This window comes from Plectropomus leopardus, chromosome 20 (genome assembly GCF_008729295.1).
Source record: "Plectropomus leopardus isolate mb chromosome 20, YSFRI_Pleo_2.0, whole genome shotgun sequence".
Taxonomy (NCBI): domain Eukaryota; kingdom Metazoa; phylum Chordata; class Actinopteri; order Perciformes; family Serranidae; genus Plectropomus; species Plectropomus leopardus.
This window is the reverse complement of record NC_056482.1, coordinates 18,989,149-19,014,072: the sequence shown is the minus strand read 5'-3', so window position 1 is coordinate 19,014,072 and position 24,924 is coordinate 18,989,149. Positions and strand designations below refer to the sequence as shown.

Here is a 24,924-nt window from a genome sequence, read left to right as displayed (position 1 = left end):
AAAACAAGGAACGACCGTTGTACTTGGAACATCGTTTTGCAGGACTTTTTTAGAGTCTGTACTCTATCAGCACAAGAGAAACCCTGTGTGATAAAAGTCTACGGTGATTGTTGAACATGGGAGTAAAAGCAGCACCTGCTATGGTTTTTAAAAACCTGATAGCTGTGTAAGCAACAGACAACACAAAACAAACTCAACAGCTCATAATGAAACAAAAAAGTAAAAATAACTTGGACAAATGCACAGACAGTGAGTACCAGGCTTTACGGAGCATTTATGCAACACTGGATATACAATGTGATTTTGACTCTATACCATTTTTTTCTGTACATTTTTTCTATTATACTAAACGCCAGTCTGTTTTTGTCACGTCAGCGTTTCTACTGGCAATGCAAATGCAAACTGCAATTTTAAAAAAAACCTAGAAGGAAAGTAGTTTTGGGGGAGCACCCCAGGAGACAGTTACTCTCATTAAGTCCCCAAAATTGTTCGGGCCGAAAACACCTTATGACACATAATGTCATGATGAAGAGCTCAAATTTAGTCTGTAAAAATGTAAACTGTAGGGCTACATATTTTTAATTACTGCTTATTTTGGTGATTATTTTCCTAATTAACTGGTTACTTGTTTGGTCTGTATTATTCAAATGTCTTTGTCTGACCAACACTCTAAAGCATTCAGTGTATGATCACAGAATTCTATGAAAAATAGCAAATATTCAAACTAGAGAAGGTGCAACCTGCACATCTTTTGGCATTTCTGCGTTTAGAAAAGGCTAAAAGTAAGCGTTGAAAAGGGCTAGGAGGTCTTTTATTCGGGCTGGTACAATAATTTATAAATTTATGCTTTCTTGTACACGGAGCATAATTACAAGCTAAGCAGGACTTCAGCACAAAATCATTTGAGGGGTCTTTTTTCTTAGATTTGCCATTTTGGAAGCAGAGGACCAAAAGTTAAGTTTGCTTTCTAAACAGCTTCCCAAAATGATGGACTTGTCTGCACCGTCCTGCTGTGGAGACTTCATTTTGTTCTGCTCAGCTTTCCAAGCATGTTGAACTGTTCATGTCAGACGTTAACATCTGTCTCACTTCAAACCCATTATTCCTTGTTTTCATCTGCTGAAAACAACAATTCGCTCTCTTCTGAATGCTCAAATACGATCAAATCAGCTGCTCCAATCATGACAGGTGTAAATACACCCTTCCTAAAACAACCTATTCATTAATTCAGCACTGTGACATTTTTAGCGGCGCTGTGCGCTGCAGCTGCACTTTATGCAAATTTAAGCACCACACTCACATGTGAGTCTCTCCTTCAGCTCGGGAGTGGGCGCCATGTCCACGGAGCTCTTGCTGTGGCAGTTGAGCAGGGTCGGGTCGGCTCCGTGGCTCAGCAGCAGGGAGCAGACCTCCACTCTGTTTTTGGATGCTGCTTCATGGAGTGGGGTGAACTGCCACAGATCCATGGCATTCACACACGCTCCATGCTAAAAACAAAAATAATAGGAATGGTATATGAATAAAAGAGAGGGAAGCAAAGATTAAGAGGAGGAAAGAGGAGAACAGTAAAAATTAAAAGGCATGAAACAGAAAAGTTTGCATTGCTTTGCATTTTTCTTTAAGCAAGAGTAAAGTAAAACTTGATTCTCTTGGGATTTAATTTCCATTTTTGTTATTAGCAAACAAATTATATTACTCAAGAGTCAGTGCCAGCATGTGTGAGTTTACCTTTAGCAGCAGCTCTGTAACTTCATAGTGTCCATAAGAGCAGGCGTTATGTAGAGGCACCAGACCACTGCAGGAGCAAAACAAAAAACAGCATTCTTATTAACAATAAATAAACATTTGAACTAAACTCATTCTTTACTTCTCCATCACATCTTTCTTCAGTTCAGTATGCCGTAATGCTTTGAGCTTGATTTTAATTTGAATAACATTAAATCGGGCTAACAGCTAGAATTAGTTTTACATCTTCACTCGCAACCTCTTGAAACTCCCGAACCTAAAATCAAAATTAATCAAGTCTCAGTAAGTGCGTGACCTAGTTTTATTGCAAATTTATTCAGAAAGCAATTCTGATGGATGATGCAGGATACATTCGACAACATTATCATAATTGACAGCATGTTTTTGCAGTGTGAAAAATAGAACAGAGCCAAAGAAAGCCCCATGAGTTGTGTGTTCATCCGATCTTGTAGCGGAGATTCTTGATGATGGAAATCATGGTTGATCATTCCTTAAAGTGCATGTTCAATCATTTTCAACCTGGACCCTATTAACATGTATTTATGTCTAAATGACAAATGGGATAAGCGATTTTTTGATTTTTTTTTTGTCATGTTCAGATTATTATTTATAGTGTTTGTCCAAAGAAAAAAAATCAAACTGCATCAGGAAACAAGAAAATGAAAGAGGACCTCAGTAATTGGTCAATAACCCTACTTTATAAAAATGTATATTTACCTTGACTGCTGTATCTTTTTATGTCTTTTTAAAGTGTTTGTCAACATTCTGGAAAGAATGACTTTTTTTGTTAAAGTGGAGGATTCTTTTTGTTTAACCAGAAACAGTCCCTAAATCGCCATCACAAAACCCACTCAGATCCAGTAAAAGTGTAAACTCTTCAACTTTGTGCTGAGATAAGATGACTGCAGAATAAGTTTTGTAATTTTTTTTTTCCTACGGTTTGTGCCTAAGTGACTAATGGGACAAACATTTTTTTTTTTTTAATTGGGCCAATACTGAGTGGGAGCGCTGTGGGTGGCAGCAACAAAAACAGGCTACAATGTAACCACACAAGGCATGTTAGCACTGTCAATGTACATCCATTTAAAGTGCTTGTTTTTGTCACTGACATGTTTAGATGATTGTTTTAAGTGTCTCACAACTTCTGGAACTGATCCCAACAAAGACAGACCTTTTTGTCTAAGAGTAAGATCCTTTTTGTTTAACCAGAAACAGACCTAAAATCACTATTTTATAATTGCAAAACACTCTTAATTCATAATCGACAGAAACAAAACGTAACTCGGTTTGTTTTTCCCCTGGTCCAACAAGAAACAACTCTGATTTAGTTCAAATAAATCCCTAATTCACCTGCTTATTTGTCAAAATATGCTGACTCCCCAAATGCTAAAATTACTGTATTCAAATGGAGTCTGGTTGGTTTGGAGATAACAATTTCGGGGCTGTTTCTGGTCAAACAAAAGGATCTTGAATAATAATCTGAGTCTGTAAGCAGAAAAAACAAGCACTTTTAGCGGATGTAAACTGAGGGTGCACACATACCTCTGGTGGTTACACTGCAGCCATGAGTCATTTAGACACAAAAAAGGGAAAATAGGGTCCAGGCTAAAAATGCCAAGCTTACTTGCGACCAAAGAGGCCACTGAAATATTAAATATTTAGTCATTCAAAGGGTCAAAATGCTTTAAACAGCCATTTTTAAAAATCATTTTAATTTAATTTATTTGAACGTACCCCTTGTCCTTGGCGTGAACATCTGCTCCATGTTGTAGTAACAGCTGAACTATCCTCACCCTGTTGTATCCTGCAGCCAGGTGAAGTGGAGTGGACTGCAGAGACAGGAAGAGACACAGGAAGAGACAAAGAGGGACAACGGAGCAAGAGGAGAGACAAAAAGGAGAAAGAGGAAGTAAGAGAGACAGCGGAGGGAAAAAAAGAGACAATGTTAGCCCACATGTTCGTTTTACAACACAACAGCCTGTTGTCATGATTTTGTATGATTTTGTATATCAGTCCTGCATACATAGAGTGTAATAAGGAGGTGCACATTCTGGTTCTTATCGAGCAGCCGGATGTACGACATATCTTAAGGTAAGACTTCTCAGAGAGAAACAGGCTATTCCACTGCTGAATCAGTCTACAGTTATAAAGCCCGACTATATTTCCGCCATAAAACTGATGAAAAGCTGCACTTCTGAATGCTTTTAGACGGGACTGAGATGAGATGCTCTCCATGCAGTGCTGCCTCTGTATGCTCTCAGCAAAGGCCATTCTTCTTCAAAGCTGGAGTGACACCTACACTGGTGGAGAAATGTTACGGCAGCGAGAATGTTCCTATTATTCAGTCAAATTGAACTTGTTACAGGCAAAAGTAATAGGAAACCTGGCGCCATGATATAAAAGCCATTTTAAAACACCGGATGTAGCAGAGATCAAATTGTAAATAGGATGGGATTAAATGTGCTATATGCAGCAGGCAGATCTAAGAGATCTTAGACAGTAAACACTGAGCTGACTAGAAATGGACCTTTTCACACGTCATTTGGTCTCAGATCCTCTAAACTTTGTGTCTGGGTCATGCTAAGAGTCAGGCCACATTCCAGAAAAGCTGACTCACCAATTATTTGCCTTCAAAATCTACTTAAGTGATATAGCATAGTTATGTCATGATGATCTCAGGAAGGTGAAGGTGCTAAGAGGAGACCAGGTGCTTCACCCTAATCTCATGACAAAACATCTCGAGATCTAACAAACTCAAACCCCAAAAACAGTGCATCAAACTGAGCTGAGCAAGCCAGCTGTAACCAGAAGAGCAGCATCAATGTTGAAATCTCAACAAAACCGAAACAGCACCAATGTCACACAATAATAGCAGCATCCAAAAAATGACACAGTACATCGAACAGACTACAACCTGAAGTCTGACCACAAACTGTCTGTATTTGAGAGAGTACTGATTATGGCCTTTTCGATATTGTTCTGTTAAAAAGCTCAAAACGAGGTCATTCACAGGTCATTCATTTTGGAAGTCAGACTACAACATTATTTTATAAGCCATGATGCAAAACCTTAGCAACATCAAAAAATATATAAATTGTTTACAAAGCAGCAGTTTTCGAAGTAGTGCTTCCCTAACTTTTAGACTTTTTTTCCAAACAAAATGAAGAAAATAACCATGATCTTACTGCTGGCTGCCTATTTTGTAAATTATGCAGAATCGTTTCAAAAGGTTACACAGACTGGAGGTCTTATCAAAATGGGTATAGGTTTAACTTTGGTCAGGAAAATAGAAATTAGCTGTTGCAACTAGGGTTATAATTTTGCTCCAGGTGGCATTTCGCTCTGAGCCGATGTCCTGCTTAGTGTTGACCAGATGTCAGAGGAGATCTTGAAAAACAGATCATCTGTGGCAATCTTGGAGTTCAGCTGAGAAGCAGCAGCAGTGAGGCAGAGAGGCAGAGCTGGGTGGACAGATGGTACACTCGTATTTACAGGATGTGACAGCAGCATTTGGAAGGAGCAGGACATGGTACACAGTTAGTCATCATCCTCATTTTAAATGCGGCGTTGCTCCGTGTGTGTCTGTGTGTCTGTGTACTTGTTATTGCAAAAATTGTGGATATAAATAAAAATAAAAATAAAGGCAGATGTGTAAAGCAGTAATCAGGTCCTCAGAACATTTACATACATTAAACCTTTAGCAAACAGTGAGTCATCAGTTAGGGTTCACACACACACACACACACACACACACACACACACGCACAAATACATGTGGTGTTGCATCACCATGATGTTGTTGCCAGGGTCAGACTGGGTTTAAGCCCCACCTCCTCAATCTGTCAACCCTTTGAGAGCAGCGGGTACATGCATATTTGTGTGTGTCCATGCGGCCATGCGTGTGTGCGTGCATGCCTGTGTGTGTGTGTGTGTGTGTGAGAGAGAGAGAGAGAGAGAGAGAGAGAGAGAGAGAGAGAGAGAGAAAGCATCACTGCCTCAGTAGGTCCCGTATTAGATTCTCCACACAGAAGCCCATTTGGATTAAAGTCATAAAAAAGCCGCTCCGTCTGAAACCTTTATTATTACCTCTGACCTCAGCAGCCACAAGCCAATAGTGCTAATAATCAAAAGCCTCACCCATTTATTATCTATCTGAGCCATAACACATCCGACATCCTTCAACTTTCCTCCACTGCAGTCTGTATTTTTCCCTAGTGCGCTGAATTTATGACGCAAACATGTCTTTTCTTTCAGTATTTTTTTTTTTTTTTAAAGGTCGCACAGTGCCCCCCTAGATGGTGCAGGAGCAAAAAAAAGTGTTTGTTTTTTAATGAATGCTCTTTAAAGAAAGTGCAGCCAGAGTACAGTGAGAAACATATAAAAGAGGTCCTTTAAATGTTGCTGTGCTTACAAGAAGATTATATTTCTGCTGCGACCAATGAAACAAGTGTAGAGACGGTCAGATTAGGATCAGGTTAAGTGACTGACCAGTTAAACACAGTGATCAGTTAGATGTAGTTTGTTTTTGGTGCTCGTGTCCTTGACTGCTGGTGTTTTTACCCATAAACTGCTATGATACTTTGTTAACGCAAAGTAAAAAAACCTAGTCGACTATATTTCAAAGAGCGGCAACCAGCACTCACAGCAGCAGACTCAAAGTGAACGATGGCAATAAAAAAAAAAAAGCACACTGTTCGTGTTTTAATCGCCTAAAAGCCTTCTGGTGGAGGTGGAGGGGAGTCAGGAGTGGAGGGGGGTATATGGGAGAAAAATGAAGCAAGCGAGTAGAGCATGTTAAAGCCAAGATGGAACATACTAATCTGTCTTTCTACTTCTCTTGGTATCATTTATCCTCTTTTAATTTATCTCTTCCTTCTCCATAGAAACACTATTTATCTGGGTGGTAGCCCCACAAAGTCTCTGCACATTACAAAATATATTAGACTTTGCTTATTTGGTCATCTAACAGCAAACACAATCAGCATAAAGCAGTATGAGAAATAACTCAAAAATGTCACACATTTAGATTTAATAAAACATTTAAAAAGATATGGGGTGAGTAATCTGCTGCTGTGTTCGTTCCGTCTTTGTGATGTTTCTGTTTTTCTTTAACCTCTCTCACAGGCTCCTCTCTCCCTCTCCGTCTTCCTATTCTCTTCACGAGCCTGTCAAGCTGTTCCCATGACAACGGTGACTGCTAGCTGTCAGCTGTTGCCATAGCAATGAGACATTATGTATCTGGGAGGATGAACGACCACATTTGGACCATTTTGTTTAATTTCATTTGCATGAGTGCGAGTGTCGCTCTGATGTTATTCCTTAAGTTTGCCCTGCAGGAACAACCAGTTTCAGTTTCTTATTGCTGCACTTGTTTCAAGGAAATAGATTATAACAAATTCTTTAAATGTGTTGATTTAATGACTTAGAATTTCTTTTTTAAGCATTAAAACAATGGAGAAATGTGGGTGAAAAAGAAGCCATCTGCATCACATTCACTACTTTCATCCCCCTTAATCACAGAGCTCTCGCCATCATGACTGACGCACTGACAGTTTGGGACTCGTGTAGAGGGAAACTTATTGTCGCCTGGGACTTGGGACAGATCATATTTTTTTGAATACTTTAAAAAGTTCAGTTTGGTTTAGTAAGGGTGTATTGACACTGTGGAAAACGAGTATTGGAATAGTTTCAAATATTCAGAATCACTATGTATCAATAAATCCACATTTTTGACAATACTAGTAAAAACTACCCAAATCATGTATTTTATCATTTTATCTGGTTATGTGGGAATTATATCTTTTTTTTTTTTTAAAGAATATTTTCTTGGGTTGTTTTGAAATGATAGTGCAGCTTGGCTTGATCTCTTTAAAAAAAAAAAAAAAAAAAAAAAAAAAAAAGGGAAGGATGCCCTTAACAAGATATGGCCCCTAAAGTAGCCAGAAATTAGCAAAAGGTCACAAGAAAATTACCTGAAATTTAAAAAAAAAAAAGAAGAGACAAGAAAATGATGTTAACAAAGTGCAAAAAAAAATTTTAAAAACTTTTTTTTCTGTAATATGATTTTAAATATATAATTAAAAGAACTATAAATATAGTTTTCTGGACATTTTGGGACAATATCAAATCATCTCCCAATAGTTAATTTTCAAGTCATTTTCTTGTCACCTTTTATTAATCTTTTAATGCAATTTTTTCCCCCATGTTTTTTTTTTCTTTTTTTTAAGAACTCAAACTAAATTTCTCAGGTTCCATAGGTTTAAATGCATGTCAAACGCATCTGACGCAGCATAAAATTAACTGATGTCAGTCCAGGTTCTGAAGGGTTAAGACTGGAAAGGTTAAGAGAGAGGGGGGTTAACACGAAGCAAAGGGTCATGGGTCAGAATTACACCCAGGCAAAAGCTCTAGCCTATTGGGGGTGAGGGGGGCTAAAGGTCACTCCTAAACTTAAGTTTTAAATCTTAACGATATCTATCACATCATGTTGCTCAACACAGCCACAATGTGGAGCACATGGCAACATTTTGGCCAGACTTGTTTAAAAAAATATAATGCAAGCAGCTGTTATCGCTGTTACCCGGTGTTAAGCATGGAGACACTGGGTGAAAGACTGGCAGGAACAGACAGCCATGAGAGTTTTAAGCAGAGCAATTTGTCTTAAGTCACAATGTTTTATGGAGTTTTCAATCTCCAACAAGCCTTCTGATGTGCAGAATAATTAATCATAAGACATGTGGCTGCGCACTGACACCACAGGGATTCAATGATCGTAATACAAAAGAATGATGCCAGTTGGACAAAAAGTAACCAGTGGATGTGACATGTGTAATAACAGTTCACAAAATCACTCCAGTGTGATACTGCAGAGGGAAAAGATACCTGCTGCCATCAGATGGCTATTAAAAGACACCAGAAACCAGTGTAAAGCAAGGGTCTACAGTATAGTACGTGGTGCACTAGACAACACAAGTATTGATGTGTACATGTTAAATGAACCTCCCAGCACCTGCTAGCTATTACACTCATAAAAACTACAAAAAGGACCATTGTGACTTGGTTCAATCCACTTGCGAATCTTTTCCATGTCTTTTGCAAATCAGCAAATGAATCTCTCTGTTTCATATTAGACGTGATATCTGTTTCACAAAATATACTTTGGGCAATAGAAATATGGGATGACAGTCTTCAAAACATCCTTCTAATGTGTCAAAACTAAACTTAAACAATCCACTGGATTGTTGCCAAGGGCTGAATTTCCTAATTCTTAATAATGATGTCCTCAGATTCCGTGCTTGTACAAACTCATTGAGACAATCCTCACATATTTATAACAACAAAACAAATTTGAAATGAGGCATTTCACTGAGATTTCTGTCTAAGTCTCTCTTGTAAAGACATCTTGGATCCAGTGCACATAGTCATATTGATGACAAATTTAAAAAGCTTTTGTCATTGTGCAATGATCTAGGCGATTTGACAAAGAGGTAAAATTACACTTAAATGTGTAATAACTATGAGTAATGGTCAATTAAACATTTGCTAAAGGCATTTAAACAAAGTTTTCCGTCTGAATTTGTTATCTTACAAATTTCATATTTCATATTGTAAATGCACATCAGTTCCATGTATCGGTTATTGGTCTTCAATCAGTATTGGTTTTGTCCCTGAAAAACAATACTGGTCGACCACTATAATCTATTGAGAGGCTGGTATATTTTGTAGTCCACCAGCTGCAGTCACAGGTGGACAAAAAATGTATTTTCCAACCCTGAGTTAACAATAAACTTCAAATTGGAATTAAAGGTGGAACATCTCTATAATTTATGCTGGACTGTTTGAGCTGCCTCAGTCAGTACTCAGGTCAGGGCTGCACATTGGCTGCTGGACGTGCTAACAAGATGAGTGGTGTCAGATGACTGGATCAATAAACATATTAACAAATCTGTGTGTTATTCCTCTGACTGGCACACTCACACACACACACACACTCTGTCTATAAGGCGCTGACAGCTCAGCCCAGCCAAGAGCTTGGAAGATAAATAACCGACAGCTAGTCCTCTCATCTTCTGCTCTCCACACAGAAACACACACACACACACACACACACACACACACACACACACACACACACACACACACACACACACACTTATATCTCAGCCATCACCTGTCTATCTGCTCTGCCTCTCGGCTAAATACACCGACTTTTCTGAGGAGCTGACGGCTCCACAGAAAGTTTAAAGCTCAGCAGCTCAGAAAGTTACTTTGGGAAAACACTCCTCGAAAGCAGCAGAAAGTGACTTTTTCACTTCCAATCTCAGACAGACATGCCAGGTGTAGATATTTTTCAGGTGTATGCAGTCAGGTGCCATTCAGTTTAAAAAAAAAAAAAAATCAATATCATATCACAAAAGCATCATTTATAGGTTCTTACAGGAGGAATGAACAGTTCAGTGTTATTATATTTGGGGACCACACTGATGGTTACTTTCCAGGTAATTATTTTAGCCAATCAGCAAGTGTTTATTACATTAGCATGTTTCTATGTGGTGCACATTTTAAGGTTCATTCTAGTATTTAAGGTATCCGTTAGAACATGTTTACATAATTTAATGATCAAAAACACTTTATTTTCTTCATACTGTCTGTGCTGAAAGACCTGTATTCACCCTCTGTCTCAGAGGGCTCCATGTCAGCGCCTCTCCCCTCCCAAAAAAGCCCAATCTACTGTGATTGGTCAGCGTTTCTGGGTCTTGCGTATCTTGGCATCTCCGCACCAGGAAATTACCAGGCTTTGAACTCAATTTTTGTAGTGGCCAAACAGCGATATTACAACTTCCTGGTCTGTAAAGCTTTGCCATTGGTCCCAAAAAGCTTTTTTTTCCATAGCCTTTGAAAGAGTCGTTTGTGAATCAGTGAATGCATTTTCTTTGTGTCACAATCCCTGCAAAATTACGCGTTCACTTGGATATGCTGGTCCAACAACTTTTCAAAAGTCTAGAAGAGCCATGTGATCAAATTATTTTATGCCCATTCAAGTTAGCAGACCACTAAAGGGGAAACAGCCAGTTGAGCCGGCAGGAGTCTCGTTTTTTGGCTTCATGTCCCACTGAGCAACTTTCATAGGAATGAATGGGGCCCTGCCTACAATGCTGTATCCCTTTCTCTTTATTCATCCATGCTCTGTACTCTCATTGCAGGCAGCAAATGACTATAACAGAGAATAGGTACTATCAATCATGAAAAATACCCAGTAAAAGCCCCTGAACCAGTAGGAATATGATCTGAAATCACATTTACAACAAGATGGAAAATACGCATTTTCTTGACGTTAGCATGTAGCTACATGTAGCAGTGTAGGCTACGTAACGTTAACACTTGCATTAGTGTGTCTTTAGCAGATGACCATAAAGAAATCAGTCACAGTCTGATGTCATCTTGTAGCCAAAGGAGAATCAAAATGTTGGAAACAGTAATAAGATCAGTCTGAAGCCTTAAGTTTTTGGAGTTAGGGGTTACTTTTACATAAGTTTACCTCAGTATTTGAAACAGAGAATATGAGGGAAAGCTTAAGGTCCCCTTTTAACTGTAGTTGATGTTTTACAACAATTTAAATTCATTGTAATTCCGCACTTAATATAACAGTTTTCAGTTTAGGAAACAAAAATTGTGACAGCTGATTCTTCCTGATAAACTACCTTTTCGCCAACGAGCTGCAGCCGCATACATCTCCCTGAGACAAGTATCCATGGGCTTGCATGAAAGCAAGAGGTTAAATTTGTCAGTGACAAAAGTTTATTAAAACTTCTCCTCACCCTATTTGTCATCTGTCACCTGAACAGTTAACAAATGCCTCTGGATATTTCTATTATTTGTTTCAAAAGGAGCAGAACTCTAATATCTCTCTCCGACGGGACATCAGGTTCCATTTAAGTGCAAACCAACACTGCTGTGAAAAAATCATTGATCATTCCTACGACCTTGTGTTTTGTTCCTCTGGATTTGTAAACATGAGCAAACTTCCGCCAAGACAAGAGCCACGACGGCCTTGACTCTGATCTGAGGGAGAGTTCCCAGGCATGCTGTCACATTTTTCAATACGGAGATGCCAGCAGTGAAATAAAAAAAAAAAAAAGCCTCATTCAACTGTACAGTAGAAGCTCAGGAATCTTGTATCGCCAAGATTGCTCAGAAGCTTTCCTTATAAGACACAAAACCGACAAAACGTAGCAAAAGGTTGTTTAACAGTCAAAATACAGCTGAATACATAAATACTACTATTACTTAAATGGATAGTTCACAATCAAAAATACCTTTTTTCCTCTTACCTGTAGTGCTTTTTATCAGTGTAGATTGTTTTGGTGTGAGATGCAGTGTTCAGCTTGTGGTGCTCAAAACCATTAAAAAGTACATCTGAAAAACTCAACAACAATATCTCTTTCCAGAAAGCATGATCTGGTCAAGATAATGCACAGACTTTGTTATGAGCAGTTGCTTGTAGGAACTATTTTCCTCCCAATCGCAAACCGAATCATCGTGCAAAGGGAAGCTTGCCTGCATCTACTGCTAGGTCACCTAGCACCAATGAACTCAGTATTTATTTATGCATTTATTTATTTATTTATTTATTTATTTGGGGATGAAATCTCTCATTAAATGATTGGAGTGGAAAAGGAGGCACAAAGCTGGATATTTTTTCCTTAAAATTTCAGTGAATACATTTACAATACAATTTACAACAAATGTCAGTTAATTAAATGTATTAAAACTTATATAAAGACTATTCTACTCTTTATTTATCTCTCACTAGCTTATTAGTGTAGTTGACATTTTAAATTGCTTTATTTGATGTTTTGTCTTTTTGTCTTGTTTTGTTTTTCAGACTGCCCTTTTTTATGTCTTACTTCTAAAACAGAAAAACAACAATATTTTTTATTTTCAAAAAGACATGTTAAACTGAAATATAACAATAAGGCTGTCAACATAACCACAGTATTGCTGCGGATGGCAAGCAACTGCTACATCCATGATGTTCATGTTTTATTTTCATTTTTGTCATAGGAGTGCTGCATATTTACATCGTACTCTAAATGCTAGCAGCGTGATGAGGCGTTTTTTTCTGAACTGAGTGCTATATTTTTGCCATGTATTTTTTTCTGGTTGCAGAGAGTCAAAAAATATTCAACTTTGGGTGAAACACTGCAGCCGCTCATCACTGTCACTTTTTACCCTGCCGTTCAATCATAGCGAGTGAGGGGCCACAAAAGCTGGCCGGTCTTATAAAACTGTGCCATCTTGGTCATTTAAGAAGGAACAATATATCTAATAGCAGCCTAAACATAAAGCAGATTAATACAGCACCAAAATCAGGACAAATTAAGTACTTTGCAGCAAAAAACAATATATTGGTGGTAATATGCATATCGCACTGTTGAGTCACCCTTAATCACCAGAGGGAAAATTCCTTCACCGCAACAACCCCAATAACATGGTCCTAAAATAGCATAAAATATTGTAGGGCCTCCTCCTTTCTCAGAGTCGAATATCCACTTTATTCTATTCCTGAAAAGTTCACTTTTGGAGGTACATGCTTTCCACCAGACAGAGATGATAAACACTGTCAGTCACTGTGCTCTCAGAAGAATAAGCTCCCATAATCAACATTTAAACAAGACTTCAATGAAAGTCTTTTCTCTTCCTTCCTCTCTCTGTCTTTGAATCAGAATCTTGCTCTTCAGTTGTCTGCGTCTTTGATGTTCGTGCCAGCTAGGACGCGAGTGGGTGCGATGATTCTCACTGGTGAGATATAGATCCAAAATTCACAATATTCACAAACACACACACACACATTCACAACAGACAGAGCTCAACAGAGTCCAAAACATGAAAAATATTCCCTGAAAAACAGAATTTTCAGAACCAATACCGACAGTCAATCAGTAAGCCGGAGGTGCTGACAGCAGCGGAGAAAATAAGGAGGAAAACTGAACATTAAGAAAGAGGGAAAAACAAATGACACTATGTGGCCCGTGCGTGCGTGTGTATGACTATGTGCAATGGGTAGTCAGAAAGCACAGACATTTATTCCTGAGGCAGAAAGACAGTGTGTGAGTGTGTGTGTGTGTGTGTGTGTGTGTGTGTGTGTGTGTGTGTGTGTGTGTGTGTGGTGTGTGTGTGTGGGAGTAAGCAGTAGGTTTCAATAGAGGCAGCTTGATAACGCTCTCCACTCAGCTGTGACTCAGATGTGTTAGTAATATGCCACACTGACGGGCCCTCACTCACCCTAGTGCGCGTGCACACACACACACACACACACACACACACACACACACACACACACACTGCTGTTACACTGCTGCTGTCTATATACCATCGAGCAGTGCGATAAGAACAAAAACCTCTCAGTAGAATTATAGCTATGGAAGAACAGTTTTCCAGAAACAAGCTCAACACATCACACTACATGGTTAAAAGTATGCCCACTACCAAAGATTATGCCGATATGTTATTGTCGAACATCTTGTTCCAGAAAAATGGGCATTAATATGCTACCATAACAGCCTCCACTTCACTACAAATTCTTTCTCACCAAACTGGGAGAACGATTTGTTAATGGACCTGGCTCTGTGCACGAGGGCCCCAAACACTGTTGTCAAAAATATCACGGTCTGCTTTAGCAGAGAGTTCCCTTAACAGGAGCAAAGGGGCCAAGCTCAAAGCAAACTGGTTCCAAACCAAAACAGCAGAAGTGTTCAGGGATGTCCACATACTTTCTTTCCATCTTGTTTGCTCTCCCTGTTTTCTCATGTGTGCCTGCCGCTGTGTACAAGCAGAGCTTTTTAATTCAACCAATTCAACCAAGAGGCATTTGCAATCAACATTTATGCTTCAGATCTGTGTGTGTGTGTGTGTGTGTGTGTGTGTGTGTGTGGTTGAAGAGTGGAGACGGAGAGCCTGTGCCACTCCTAATTAAAATGAAACAGAGAAGAAGGGGTGGGGAAAGACAGACAGAGAGACAGACAGAGAGGGAGAGGTAGGGAGAGAGAGAGAGATAAAGTGTCTCTTGTTTAATTTTAAGGGAAGCATTATTATTATCAGTCATTAAGATTCTGCCACACTCTGTTTTGTCCATGATTTTCATTACTGTCCTTGCATTTCATTTGCAAAATCTTGCTTTCATTCTCTGTCACACTCGAAATCATTTATATAAAGTGCTGCAGGGATGACGGTTTTTAGGCCGACCCGGAAGTTGTTATCTTTCTGGTTACCTCAAAATCCACCCCCCAAAAAAACCTTTGGTATTTTTTGTGGTAAAGAAAGTTTCTGTTACTTAAAAATTTTGTTCAGCAAGATAATCTTTAACTACTTCTAACGTCATTTTAAGTCCACTCTAATGCATTGGCATGTCAACGTACCCGTGTTGTATTATATAATAATTCTCATCAAAGTCCAGTGTCTTTATCACAAGAAATTGTCTAGATTGCCTCTTACTGTGTATTAAATTGTTTTCTATTGTCATTTAAACTTGTTTTGAACTTATACTATAAAATATACCATATTGCATTATACTTTAATCAGGCATTTAAATTAATAATATAGTGAAGTAAAGTGATTTTTATTTAAACTATACCTTCAAAAAAAGGTCAAAAGAAGTCTGAAATGGATCTAAATAAAAGTTGTTAATGTCACACTCAAATATTTGTCAGCAGGATGAATTCCATTAGTGGATTTAGTCAAAGGACAAAGAATGATAAGTGGGAATGTTTCTGTTGTCGCTCACATTCAGCTCATATCTAAAGCTATTACACAGAATCCACTCAATAATTTCTGTTAGCAATGGGAATGTAAATCCCCATATCCCCATAAAATTACCCCGAGACCATAACGAGGGTAAAACTCCAGTGGCATGAAAATATATTCCATCTACTGTGCATGACTGCTTTCAGCTTGAGCAATTAAAGAGTATTACAAACACAGACTGTGCAGGAGAGGTCATTTAAGAATATGTCTGAGCACAGTTTTTATTGGTCGCTCTGTTGGTTGCATTCATCCACTTATGAACCCTTAAATTTCAATGATCTCTTGTGCTTGTCCCCTGCATCTCTAAAGAATTTCAAATTATATGGTTTTCCCTCGGGGTATCACATCTCCGGCAGGACACCTGCACAGATAACAGCCAGAGGAGATGTTGTTCTCGCACAATTATGGGTACGATGGTGATATGATGGATACGAGCTGCAGCTGAGCATCATCAACAACACTGAAGTACCCATAATTATATGAAAGGGCCTCCTCAAGGCTGTTAAAGCATTTATATGACAGTTACCAAGAGTACAGAGTAAAAGGCTTCCTTTGGCTCCCTGCTCATCTAAGTAGTTGTCATAGCAACCAATAAAATATAGTGGACTGTGCTTTAGCGACCAATAAATCATAGCAATCTGTGTTTTCTGAAAATTGTGTCTGACCAATCAAATTTCTTTCCCTGAAATGATTTCTCCATAATAGGTTGCCTTTACAAATCCAATGCTTATCTGCTATTACGTCGATGGAACAAGTCGACCCATAATGCAGCGGTAGTTTTTGAGTTTTTAAGTTTCTGTTTCACATAGGGCTGGACAATATGGCAAAAAACATGATCACAATACTTTTTTTCACTCAATATCAACATTTTTCACAATATATCATATAATAATGCTGCCAGTTTGTAGAGTATCCTGATAAAGAGGGAATCCTGAAGGAACCAAAGGGGTAAACTTTAGAATATAGTTCATTTAAAATATAAAATAGAACAGTATATGCATTTTACTTTGCAAACATGGCTTGGTTTACAAAAAAGGCATCATCAGGTGTGCAAAAGCTGCACTGTTTGTTTCATTGAGAAAATGTGCTAAGCCTGCCGGTGTGACATTAATGTTCCATCTTTACTTGACATTATAATTTTACAGACAATATAAGCAACACTGTTGTTATCTTTCTTTGTGAGATGAAGCTATGCTTTGGACCTTCTTGTGGCAAGTCTCCAGCAGCATAGACGCGAGTTAGACATCATTGTTTTGCAATGTGCAAAGGTGAGACAAGCATGCTGGCATCGATAAAAGAAACGGATAAGCTTGGACGCATAAAATTGAAGTTCCATTTCTAATATTAAAGTGGTTTTGAACTGGAATCAGTTCTTGGTTCCCATCTCTTATAATGAGTACCTTGGATTGTGACATATGAAAAATTATTGTGTGGTCACTGTAAGGGTAACTTTAAGGTGATCAAGCTGGCGGTCTTTCAGAATTCATAGAAACTTAGTTGCGATTTGTTTCCCATTTTAGATGGCACTGAATCACGGCATATGTTGCAGACTGTGTTAATCTGCCCTTTGTTGCTTTTGACATCATATAATTGACAAGGTTTTACCTTTTTCGTCAACATGTTCTCAACTTTGGTGGATAACGCACATTCAATTTCAGCACTTTTGCATGTCTGTGAAAACAAGGCGGGTGTGGGTTAAGAGGAGGCAGCAGGTTACTGAGTGGCCGAAGACATCACATTTCTGTTTGTGTTCTGCTTTTTCAACATGTGTTTGATAAATCAATCATACTCTCTCCTTTTGGTTGCACTTATGAATAATGAGCATTGGCATTGTTGACTCCAGTAAAAATACATCCGAAAGTCTGTTTTGTTCCCTCCACTGTGGGCTCTGTGCTAGAGTTACACTGCTGTGTGTGTCTACAAACAGGCAGCAACACGGCAGAAGTAGAAAGAAGATTCAGCAGATTGACTGGCTGTTGCTACAATACTCCTGTAAGGCTGCTAGATCTTTCCATATCGAGTAACAATTTCTACAGCTTATCATCATTATCGACATAAATTTTTATCATGATCCCCTATCAAGATTGTTTTATCATCCAGCCCTAGTTTCACATGATCACCTAAATGTTTCAGATGTTTCTCTACACTGACAAGAATAATAGTTTACAGTTAAACCCCATGAGTCACCCTCAAGAACTCATGAGGGATCTCAAACCTGTTTTGCCAATTGCCACAGCCAATTCAATATCACTCAGCTCTCAAGGAAAAAAACAGGTCAGCAGCAGTCTTTACCTCTGTCAGGTTGAAAAACAGTGATATGGCGGACTACAGGGAGTACTACTAAAGCAAGAAAATACAAAACTAGAGAGTATTCTGTTTTTTCTTCTACTTATTCATCCAAGGGACTAATTAGTCATGAGCCAGACGTACCGCTGTAACCTAGCAGAGCTCAACCTGAGGCTTAGGACTCCCTCAGGACGCATGAGCGGATGCTGTGGTCACAAAATCATTTCTATTAAGAAAACAGGATGTAATACAGCACTTTCCTCTGTTGGCCAGTGTGCTTTGGTGTTACCTGGCGTTTCATTCAGCGTGTCCAGCATTTTTTCAAGCCCTAAAGCCTCACTCTACGCTCTGCAATCAAACAACAGTATAATTAACTCCCAAGTGTGACATTAGCTGACTGATAAACTCTGGTCACATTTTTGGTACTTGTGAAGCAAGCAAAACCTACACCTAATTACAAATAGATTATGCACTCTAAATATAACACAAAGGTGATGAGTACAAGAGACTCAGGGAAACTGTAAACTGTGCTCATAGTTCACTTTTTAGTTACAAGTAGTTATGACGAAGAGTTTTGTTTGAGTGTTAATGATGCTTAGGTAGGGGACAATGCCCGCCATTATCAGTTATTAATGGATGAGGAGGAGGTGTGAAACATCCTCTCCATCAGTTCCTGATAATGGACAACTCAGACAGTGCAAAGGGCAATATGCCACTTAAACTACCGTCATGTTGCAAAGAAAAAAAACTGAAGACAATTTGTTTTTATTTTGATGTTTTGCAATCAAAATGTAAAGTTTTTTACAAGCCATGACTCAGTCCCCCATAAGACCTGTGGATTTGTCTAATACCTGAAACAATTATTACCACATCCTTATGCAATTGAAAGAATTGAAATTATTCACACCTTCAGTAAATGGGACCACCATATGACTCAGTAACAGAGGATATTTCTCATACGCACAACTCATAGAACCCTTTGTCTCTCGGGTTTCCCACACATTCAATAAGGACGCTTCACACACATCTTCGTCCAGCTGCAGAGAAGATCTAAACAATCAGCACAGTTTCAAGGTGGACACCCAAAATTAGTGTCACCAATTCAGTATCAGACCAAATGTCTCTCCTTCTGTTCTGGAGTTATGACACAAGTTTTTTCAGAATTAGTGTATGGATTCTTGAGTTATGGCCAAAAAAATGTTCACATGGTCACAGTGGCCTTAACTTTTGAATTTTTAAGACCAAAATCTAACCAGATCATCATTAGGTCCAAATAGATGTTTATGCCAAATCTAAAAAAATCCATCAAGGAGTTGTTGTAATATGAAGATAATGCCTCAGACCACGGCTAACTCCAGCACAGAGAAATCAAGAACAGATCATCATTCTATTCTTTTTTTTTTGTATCACAGCATATGAGAAACTGTCTTTTCGGGTCAGTGTGCATCACATGACCTGCGATTCAGTTTGCAGCCACTACACCTACATTGCTCCACAGCCCAGGGCTACTGTTTGATGAATTTGGCTCAAGATGAAGCTGGGTGGGCAGCTGCTTATCTTCATTACGTATGTAAGAGGTTCAGGTTCACAGACATTTCAGTTTCAATAAGTTCTTGGCCAAAATAATTCACTGAATCTGTAAAAAATAAATAAATAAATAAAATACAAACTAAAGGAAAGCATTTCTTCAACCAACTTCTGACCTCGACTTAAAACTTGCAAGGCAAAGTGAAGGCCTCAGTACAGCCGAAAGTGCATTTCTGTGCTTCTTAAAATATAAAGGCTAGACACAATTCTCTGTGCTGGACTTCTTCAACTCTGAAGCAGCTGCAGCTACTCTCACTTCAAAACTAACCACAATAACAGCCAAATACAAACTGACTAAATCAACTGAAAAAGCAGCTCAACAAACACCTAAAATTTACTATTTTTCAGTTTGCTGTCATTTTTTTTTGTATCAAGGACAGTACAAGAGCTGCCCCTGACAGTGCTCAGCGTGTTGCTATGCGCTGTTATTATTCAGCATGAGTGCTAATTTATTCACTGAAGGGTTTGAGTCTCCATCTATTCATTTTAATGACTAAAAACCAAAAAAACAACCTTTGAGCACCAGTTGGTTTTGTCACCTTTCCTGAGGTGCAGCAAGTGCAAGTGATGAGCTTGTTACAGTGCGTGTGTGTGATTTTTGCGTGCACGATTTGCTCTTACCTTGCGGCCGTCGCTCGCATGGCAGTTGACGTTGAGCGGAGTGAGCAAGGCCATTAGCTTCTCCTCGTTTCCACTCCTGCAAATGCACACAAACACACCCATTAGACAGAAAACAACATGGAGGATTAGCACTGTTCCTCAGCAGGAGAGAGTGTGGGGGAGAAAATGAGGGAGAGTGAGATAAGAAAAAAGAATTTCATCTGCAGAGACGGACTGACATGAAGGAATGTTTGGAGGGTGGATCGAAGGGTGTGTGTATGTGTTTTCTTGTAAACCTGAAGGCAACAAGCAAAAAAAAAGTGTTAGAGAAAACCATCTATCCTAGCTGCAGTGGTTGTGGTTTATATTGTTGATGTGTGTTTCCTGGATCCTAGGCTCGCTGCCCTGGCATTGGGTGACCACCGGGAAAGTGTTGCCAAGGCAGTGGCCAATCCAACCATCATCCCGGTGACAGCCGTAAAGGAAGAAGCTGTCACACAGAGAGAGAAGGATTATTCTTCTATTCTCCTATGCTCCCCTCCTCTCCCTCTCTCCTTTTACTTTTGTTTTTCGGTTGGGCCTCTCCTTCCTTCTCTTTGTTTCTGTATCTTTCACTCTCTGACCAAAAAAAAAGACATTCACATCCTCCCCATCTCTCATCTCACTCTTCCTGTTTTTCTCCAGCGACCATTATCTGCTACCCTTTAACCCTCTCACTCTCTTCTCATCTAAGCTATCCACCTTTACCCTACGCCCTCGTTTTTCTTCTTTTCCACCTTTGCTTCCACTGCTGAGCATCTTCTTTTTAGTTCTCTCACTCTTTTTTTACTCTGCTCAACAAGCAGCCTCCTACTGCTGGTACTCGAACACAAGGGAGCCTTCATTTCGATGCAAACAACATCTTGAGGATTTAACGAGGACAAAGGACATGGTGTTGCATTGTGTGTGAGCTTGTCTGTTTAATAGACATATGAACAGCACAACTCAGCAGATAGCTGATAAATAATATAAATCAAGTCAAAAGACAGAACTAAAGGAATATTTTGCAGGGTTCAACACATATCCATGTGTTTGTAGCAGCCTGCCACGATATCAACATCTGGCACTACATATTGGTTTTCTATTTTTGGAACTGGGCCATTCATTAGATGTGCTGTTGGAATACATATACCGTTTACTAATTCATTGCAACACACCGTCAGCGTGCAGAGCGTACTCTGGGCACAGACAGAGCAGCGGAACGCCACACACAGTAAAAGTGAAACTTAACCGTTCATTGCGCTGATTCTAAAAATGTGTTCTCACTGGCCTCTACAGAGGCTGCTCCTCTCATCCATCGATACGATCCGATCATCTCTGATCGGTCTGACTGATCAATTATTACCCCCTCTGATCAAACTTCACAAACTGCTGCTGAGAAAAATGATCTCATGAAGAGCTCCTCTTGCGCTGCACTCATGGATCCGCCATAACCCACAAAACACAGAAAGAATTAAGAATCATACAAAGGAAACAAGAAAAAAAACTTCAACATAAACATCTACTCCCCTGGCCTGCCCCGCCCCTGCATCACCTATGACCACAGATGGAGTGCGGTTACATGTACATGAATGACCGGTTTATGAGGCTAATTTCGGTTAGGATCATATTTGGGATAAGGTGTTTACATGAGAACAGAGAAATTGGGTTATTCATATTCCCTGTATATATTCCAGTTTCTTTATGAGTACTCCAGTTAGCATTTTTTTGGGTTTCTCATAAACGGAATATGATGTTTACATGCTCAAACACATAAACAGGATACTCCGAAAACCTTATCATAAACGGGTCATTCATGTCCATGTAAACGCACTTAAAGACTCTATGTAAGAAACACTGTTGTAGGAAATTTGTTTATTTACTTTCTTTGTAAAAAAATATATATTTTAATACCACTCTAATGTCTGTAGCAGATTATTACCAGACAGAGCCAGGCTAGATGTTTTCAGACTTTTTGTTGAGCTAGCATTTCTCAACAGGGCGGGTGCCACCCCCTGAGGGGGTTTCAGATAACGTCAAGCAGTCCTAGAGGCAATATTTTGAAAAGCAGGTGTTGCGGTGTTCTTGGAAGGCGTTTATATATGTCTTTTTTTAATTCCAGTTTACTCCTGCATGCACATTTTTACAATTTCATTATTAGACTTGCTTGTACCACCATCATCTGAAGCTTTTTTTCAACAAGGCTTTTCCTGCCAAAGGCCGGGCTTTTTCTCTGAAGAAGACAGAGCTAAGCAATAATGTAATACACACCAGATTATAGCACAGGACTTTTTTCTAAAAAAAAAAAAAAAAGATTTTATTCTCAATTTATGTGGGACATGCTTTGAATGTGCAAAAACTTTTGAACATGGAATTCAACATGAATCTTATGGAGAGAAATATAAGCTGAAGTCCAGTAGTTTATAAATTAATTAAAATTAGTTAATGTGCCGTTGACATTATTTAGTACCACAAACCTTTCTTAATCAAAGAGACACAAAGGAAGATGGAAAAGTAAAATGTTCCTACAGGTGTGTTGACACAGCCAAGATAACATTAAATTAAAAAGGTGATCGACAGAAGAACAAATATTTAAAAGCAGTTCAGTGTCTGAGAGCCTTCCTGCACTATATTATATTTTAAGCACCTTTCAGACCTAAACTTTGTGTTTTCCTTTACATAGATTAAGAGATTTGTACCATAAATTGGGGCATCAAAATTTACCAGAATGCAGAAAATGACACATTTAAAGCTCAAATTTTCCTATAAGATGCCTCTTGCTTGGCACAGGCGCCAAATTATTGCTTTCTGATTGGCTGACCTTGTAAAAGTCTGAATGTCAAATTTCTAACTACTGCATTCAGCATGCATAATATGTTTTTTTCTTTTTTATTGCTCCCTGAGAAACTGATAATGATATTCTAACTGTTCAGTTTAATCAAATCTGTTATTTAACATTCAGTAGCATGCTTTTTAAATAATGTGACACAGAATAATAATCAATATTAATATTCAGGAAAGACTATCAGCTAACATTTTAATTGATGGGTGGCGGTAGGAGACTGGGTAATTGAAAAGGGGCACTGGCCCAAAAAAGGTTGAGAAATACTGTGCTGATCGAAGTTAACCATCTGCAAGGACCAGCTTTTGGTGCCAATCTTTTCATCTAAAACTCAAAAAGAAAGCAAATAAGCTTATTTCCCCAAATCTCAAACTGTTCTTTTCAGTTGTTCTGATGCACAAGCTCCACAATGAGTCTCTTGGTAATAACACCATGTTCACAACAATACAGAGTGAGCAGTCATGTGGCATATCTTGATTCTGTCTAACAGATTTCAAAGGTGCAATCAGCAGCATCTTCTTGTTGTGAATGTTCTGCAAATCTCTGATCTCACAGAAATGATCTACAGTGGCCCACAAGGAACAGCGCTCACAGCCATGCCTAAATATTCATCATTTTCTACACGTTTTCTTCAATTTTATATTTGTACAATATAACAGGGGTTTAAATTACAGTAATTATTTTAAAATTTATATTGTTTTAATGATTATTTTTAATAATTTACAAAACATTGTTTTCCTTTAAAATAAAAATTTCACCAACGCTTCAATTCACATTAATTATGTAATAAAGGACTGATCACAATATTTATAGGCCCAAAGTAGCCCCATTTCTGGCGCTTTTTTTTTTTCGCCTCTGATTTAAGATTAAACCCTTTCCTTCTCTTCACATTATCAGTTGTGCCTCTGTGGATATAATGTTTGCTAAACAATAGCACCCCATGCATCTTAGTTATGTGTTATATTTTTTACATGTGGAGTCCAGTTCTCCACCCTCTTTATACTTTCATTTGGACATTTTTGACTTGATTTTCTCAACATGTCTTTTCAGTTTCACACGGTTCTGCAGTCTACTGCGTTTTTGTCGAGACTGGCGGTGCATTTGTCTTTAGTAATCAGGAGGAACTGGTACGTGCATTTAATTTACTGGGACAATGGGATTCATCATTATAAGACCAAGAGCCCAAACAATTCTGCGGTTAAAGAACACATCTGTGAATGTGACATAGACTTTTCTTAGGACCTTTCTCAGGAACAAATTTCAGAGAAAAACATACTGTATAAAGTAATAGGTCCATTTTAAAGCTTTGAGATTGACATTTTGGCCCTCGTCCTCTTGGATTTATGGAGGCAGAAATGGCCATATGGAGCTGTGAAGCAGTGAGAGATGGATCTAATTCACAAACTGTGGGGACACCTCGCAGACAGCCTGTCACTTAAAGCGGCCCCAACCTGGAAAAACTGTAGGAGATTCTTGGTAAATTAGGCCCAACCATCATCCCGGTGTTTTATACTGTTAAGAGATCAAATAACTGGGTGTAATATGAAAGCTGTTGCTCATGGAAAAAACCCAAAGACCCATCTACGATTTTTATGTACTGTACTTCAGCATTATTTTGAGATACTTGTACTGGTACAGTTTTAGTATTTCCTTTTTATAATGCATTACTCCTCAAACAATTTTTGAACATCTATTTTAATGATCACAAAGCAGTTCATGTCATGTTTCAATATTTACAACTTATAGATCATAAGAAATGACACTGATCAGCAAAGACTTACTGGCTGCCAGGTGACTTAATGATTATGTTTTTTGCATGCATTACTCTCAAGACCCTATACAGTAGAATCATTTTATCAGCTTGACTTATTATTCCTCTGTACTGCTGTAAGGATGCTTTGTGGGCCATGACTAAAAGTCGAAAAATAATAATAACAATAATAATAATGAAGAAAAACAACAATATCCCACAGGCCATATGTGGGAGTTATTTGACCAAACACTAAAAAAGTTTTTAAAAAAGAAAGCAAAAAAAAAAAAGG

General features: G+C 38.6%; 1 protein-coding gene across 2 annotated transcripts in view; it reads right to left on the bottom strand.

Moving 5' to 3' along the window:
• LOC121959502 (poly [ADP-ribose] polymerase tankyrase-1) overlaps positions 1-24,924 on the bottom strand; it is a 114,466-nt gene that overhangs the window by 44,169 nt on the left and 45,373 nt on the right. For both annotated transcript variants that reach the window (XM_042508835.1, XM_042508836.1), the window contains 4 exons: positions 20,044-20,119; positions 3,481-3,575; positions 1,729-1,795; positions 1,301-1,487 (listed from right to left, as the gene is read on the bottom strand). In XM_042508835.1, coding sequence (XP_042364769.1) covers positions 1,301-1,487; positions 1,729-1,795; positions 3,481-3,575; positions 20,044-20,119 — 425 coding nt within the window. The remainder of the gene's footprint in view (positions 1-1,300; positions 1,488-1,728; positions 1,796-3,480; positions 3,576-20,043; positions 20,120-24,924) is intronic.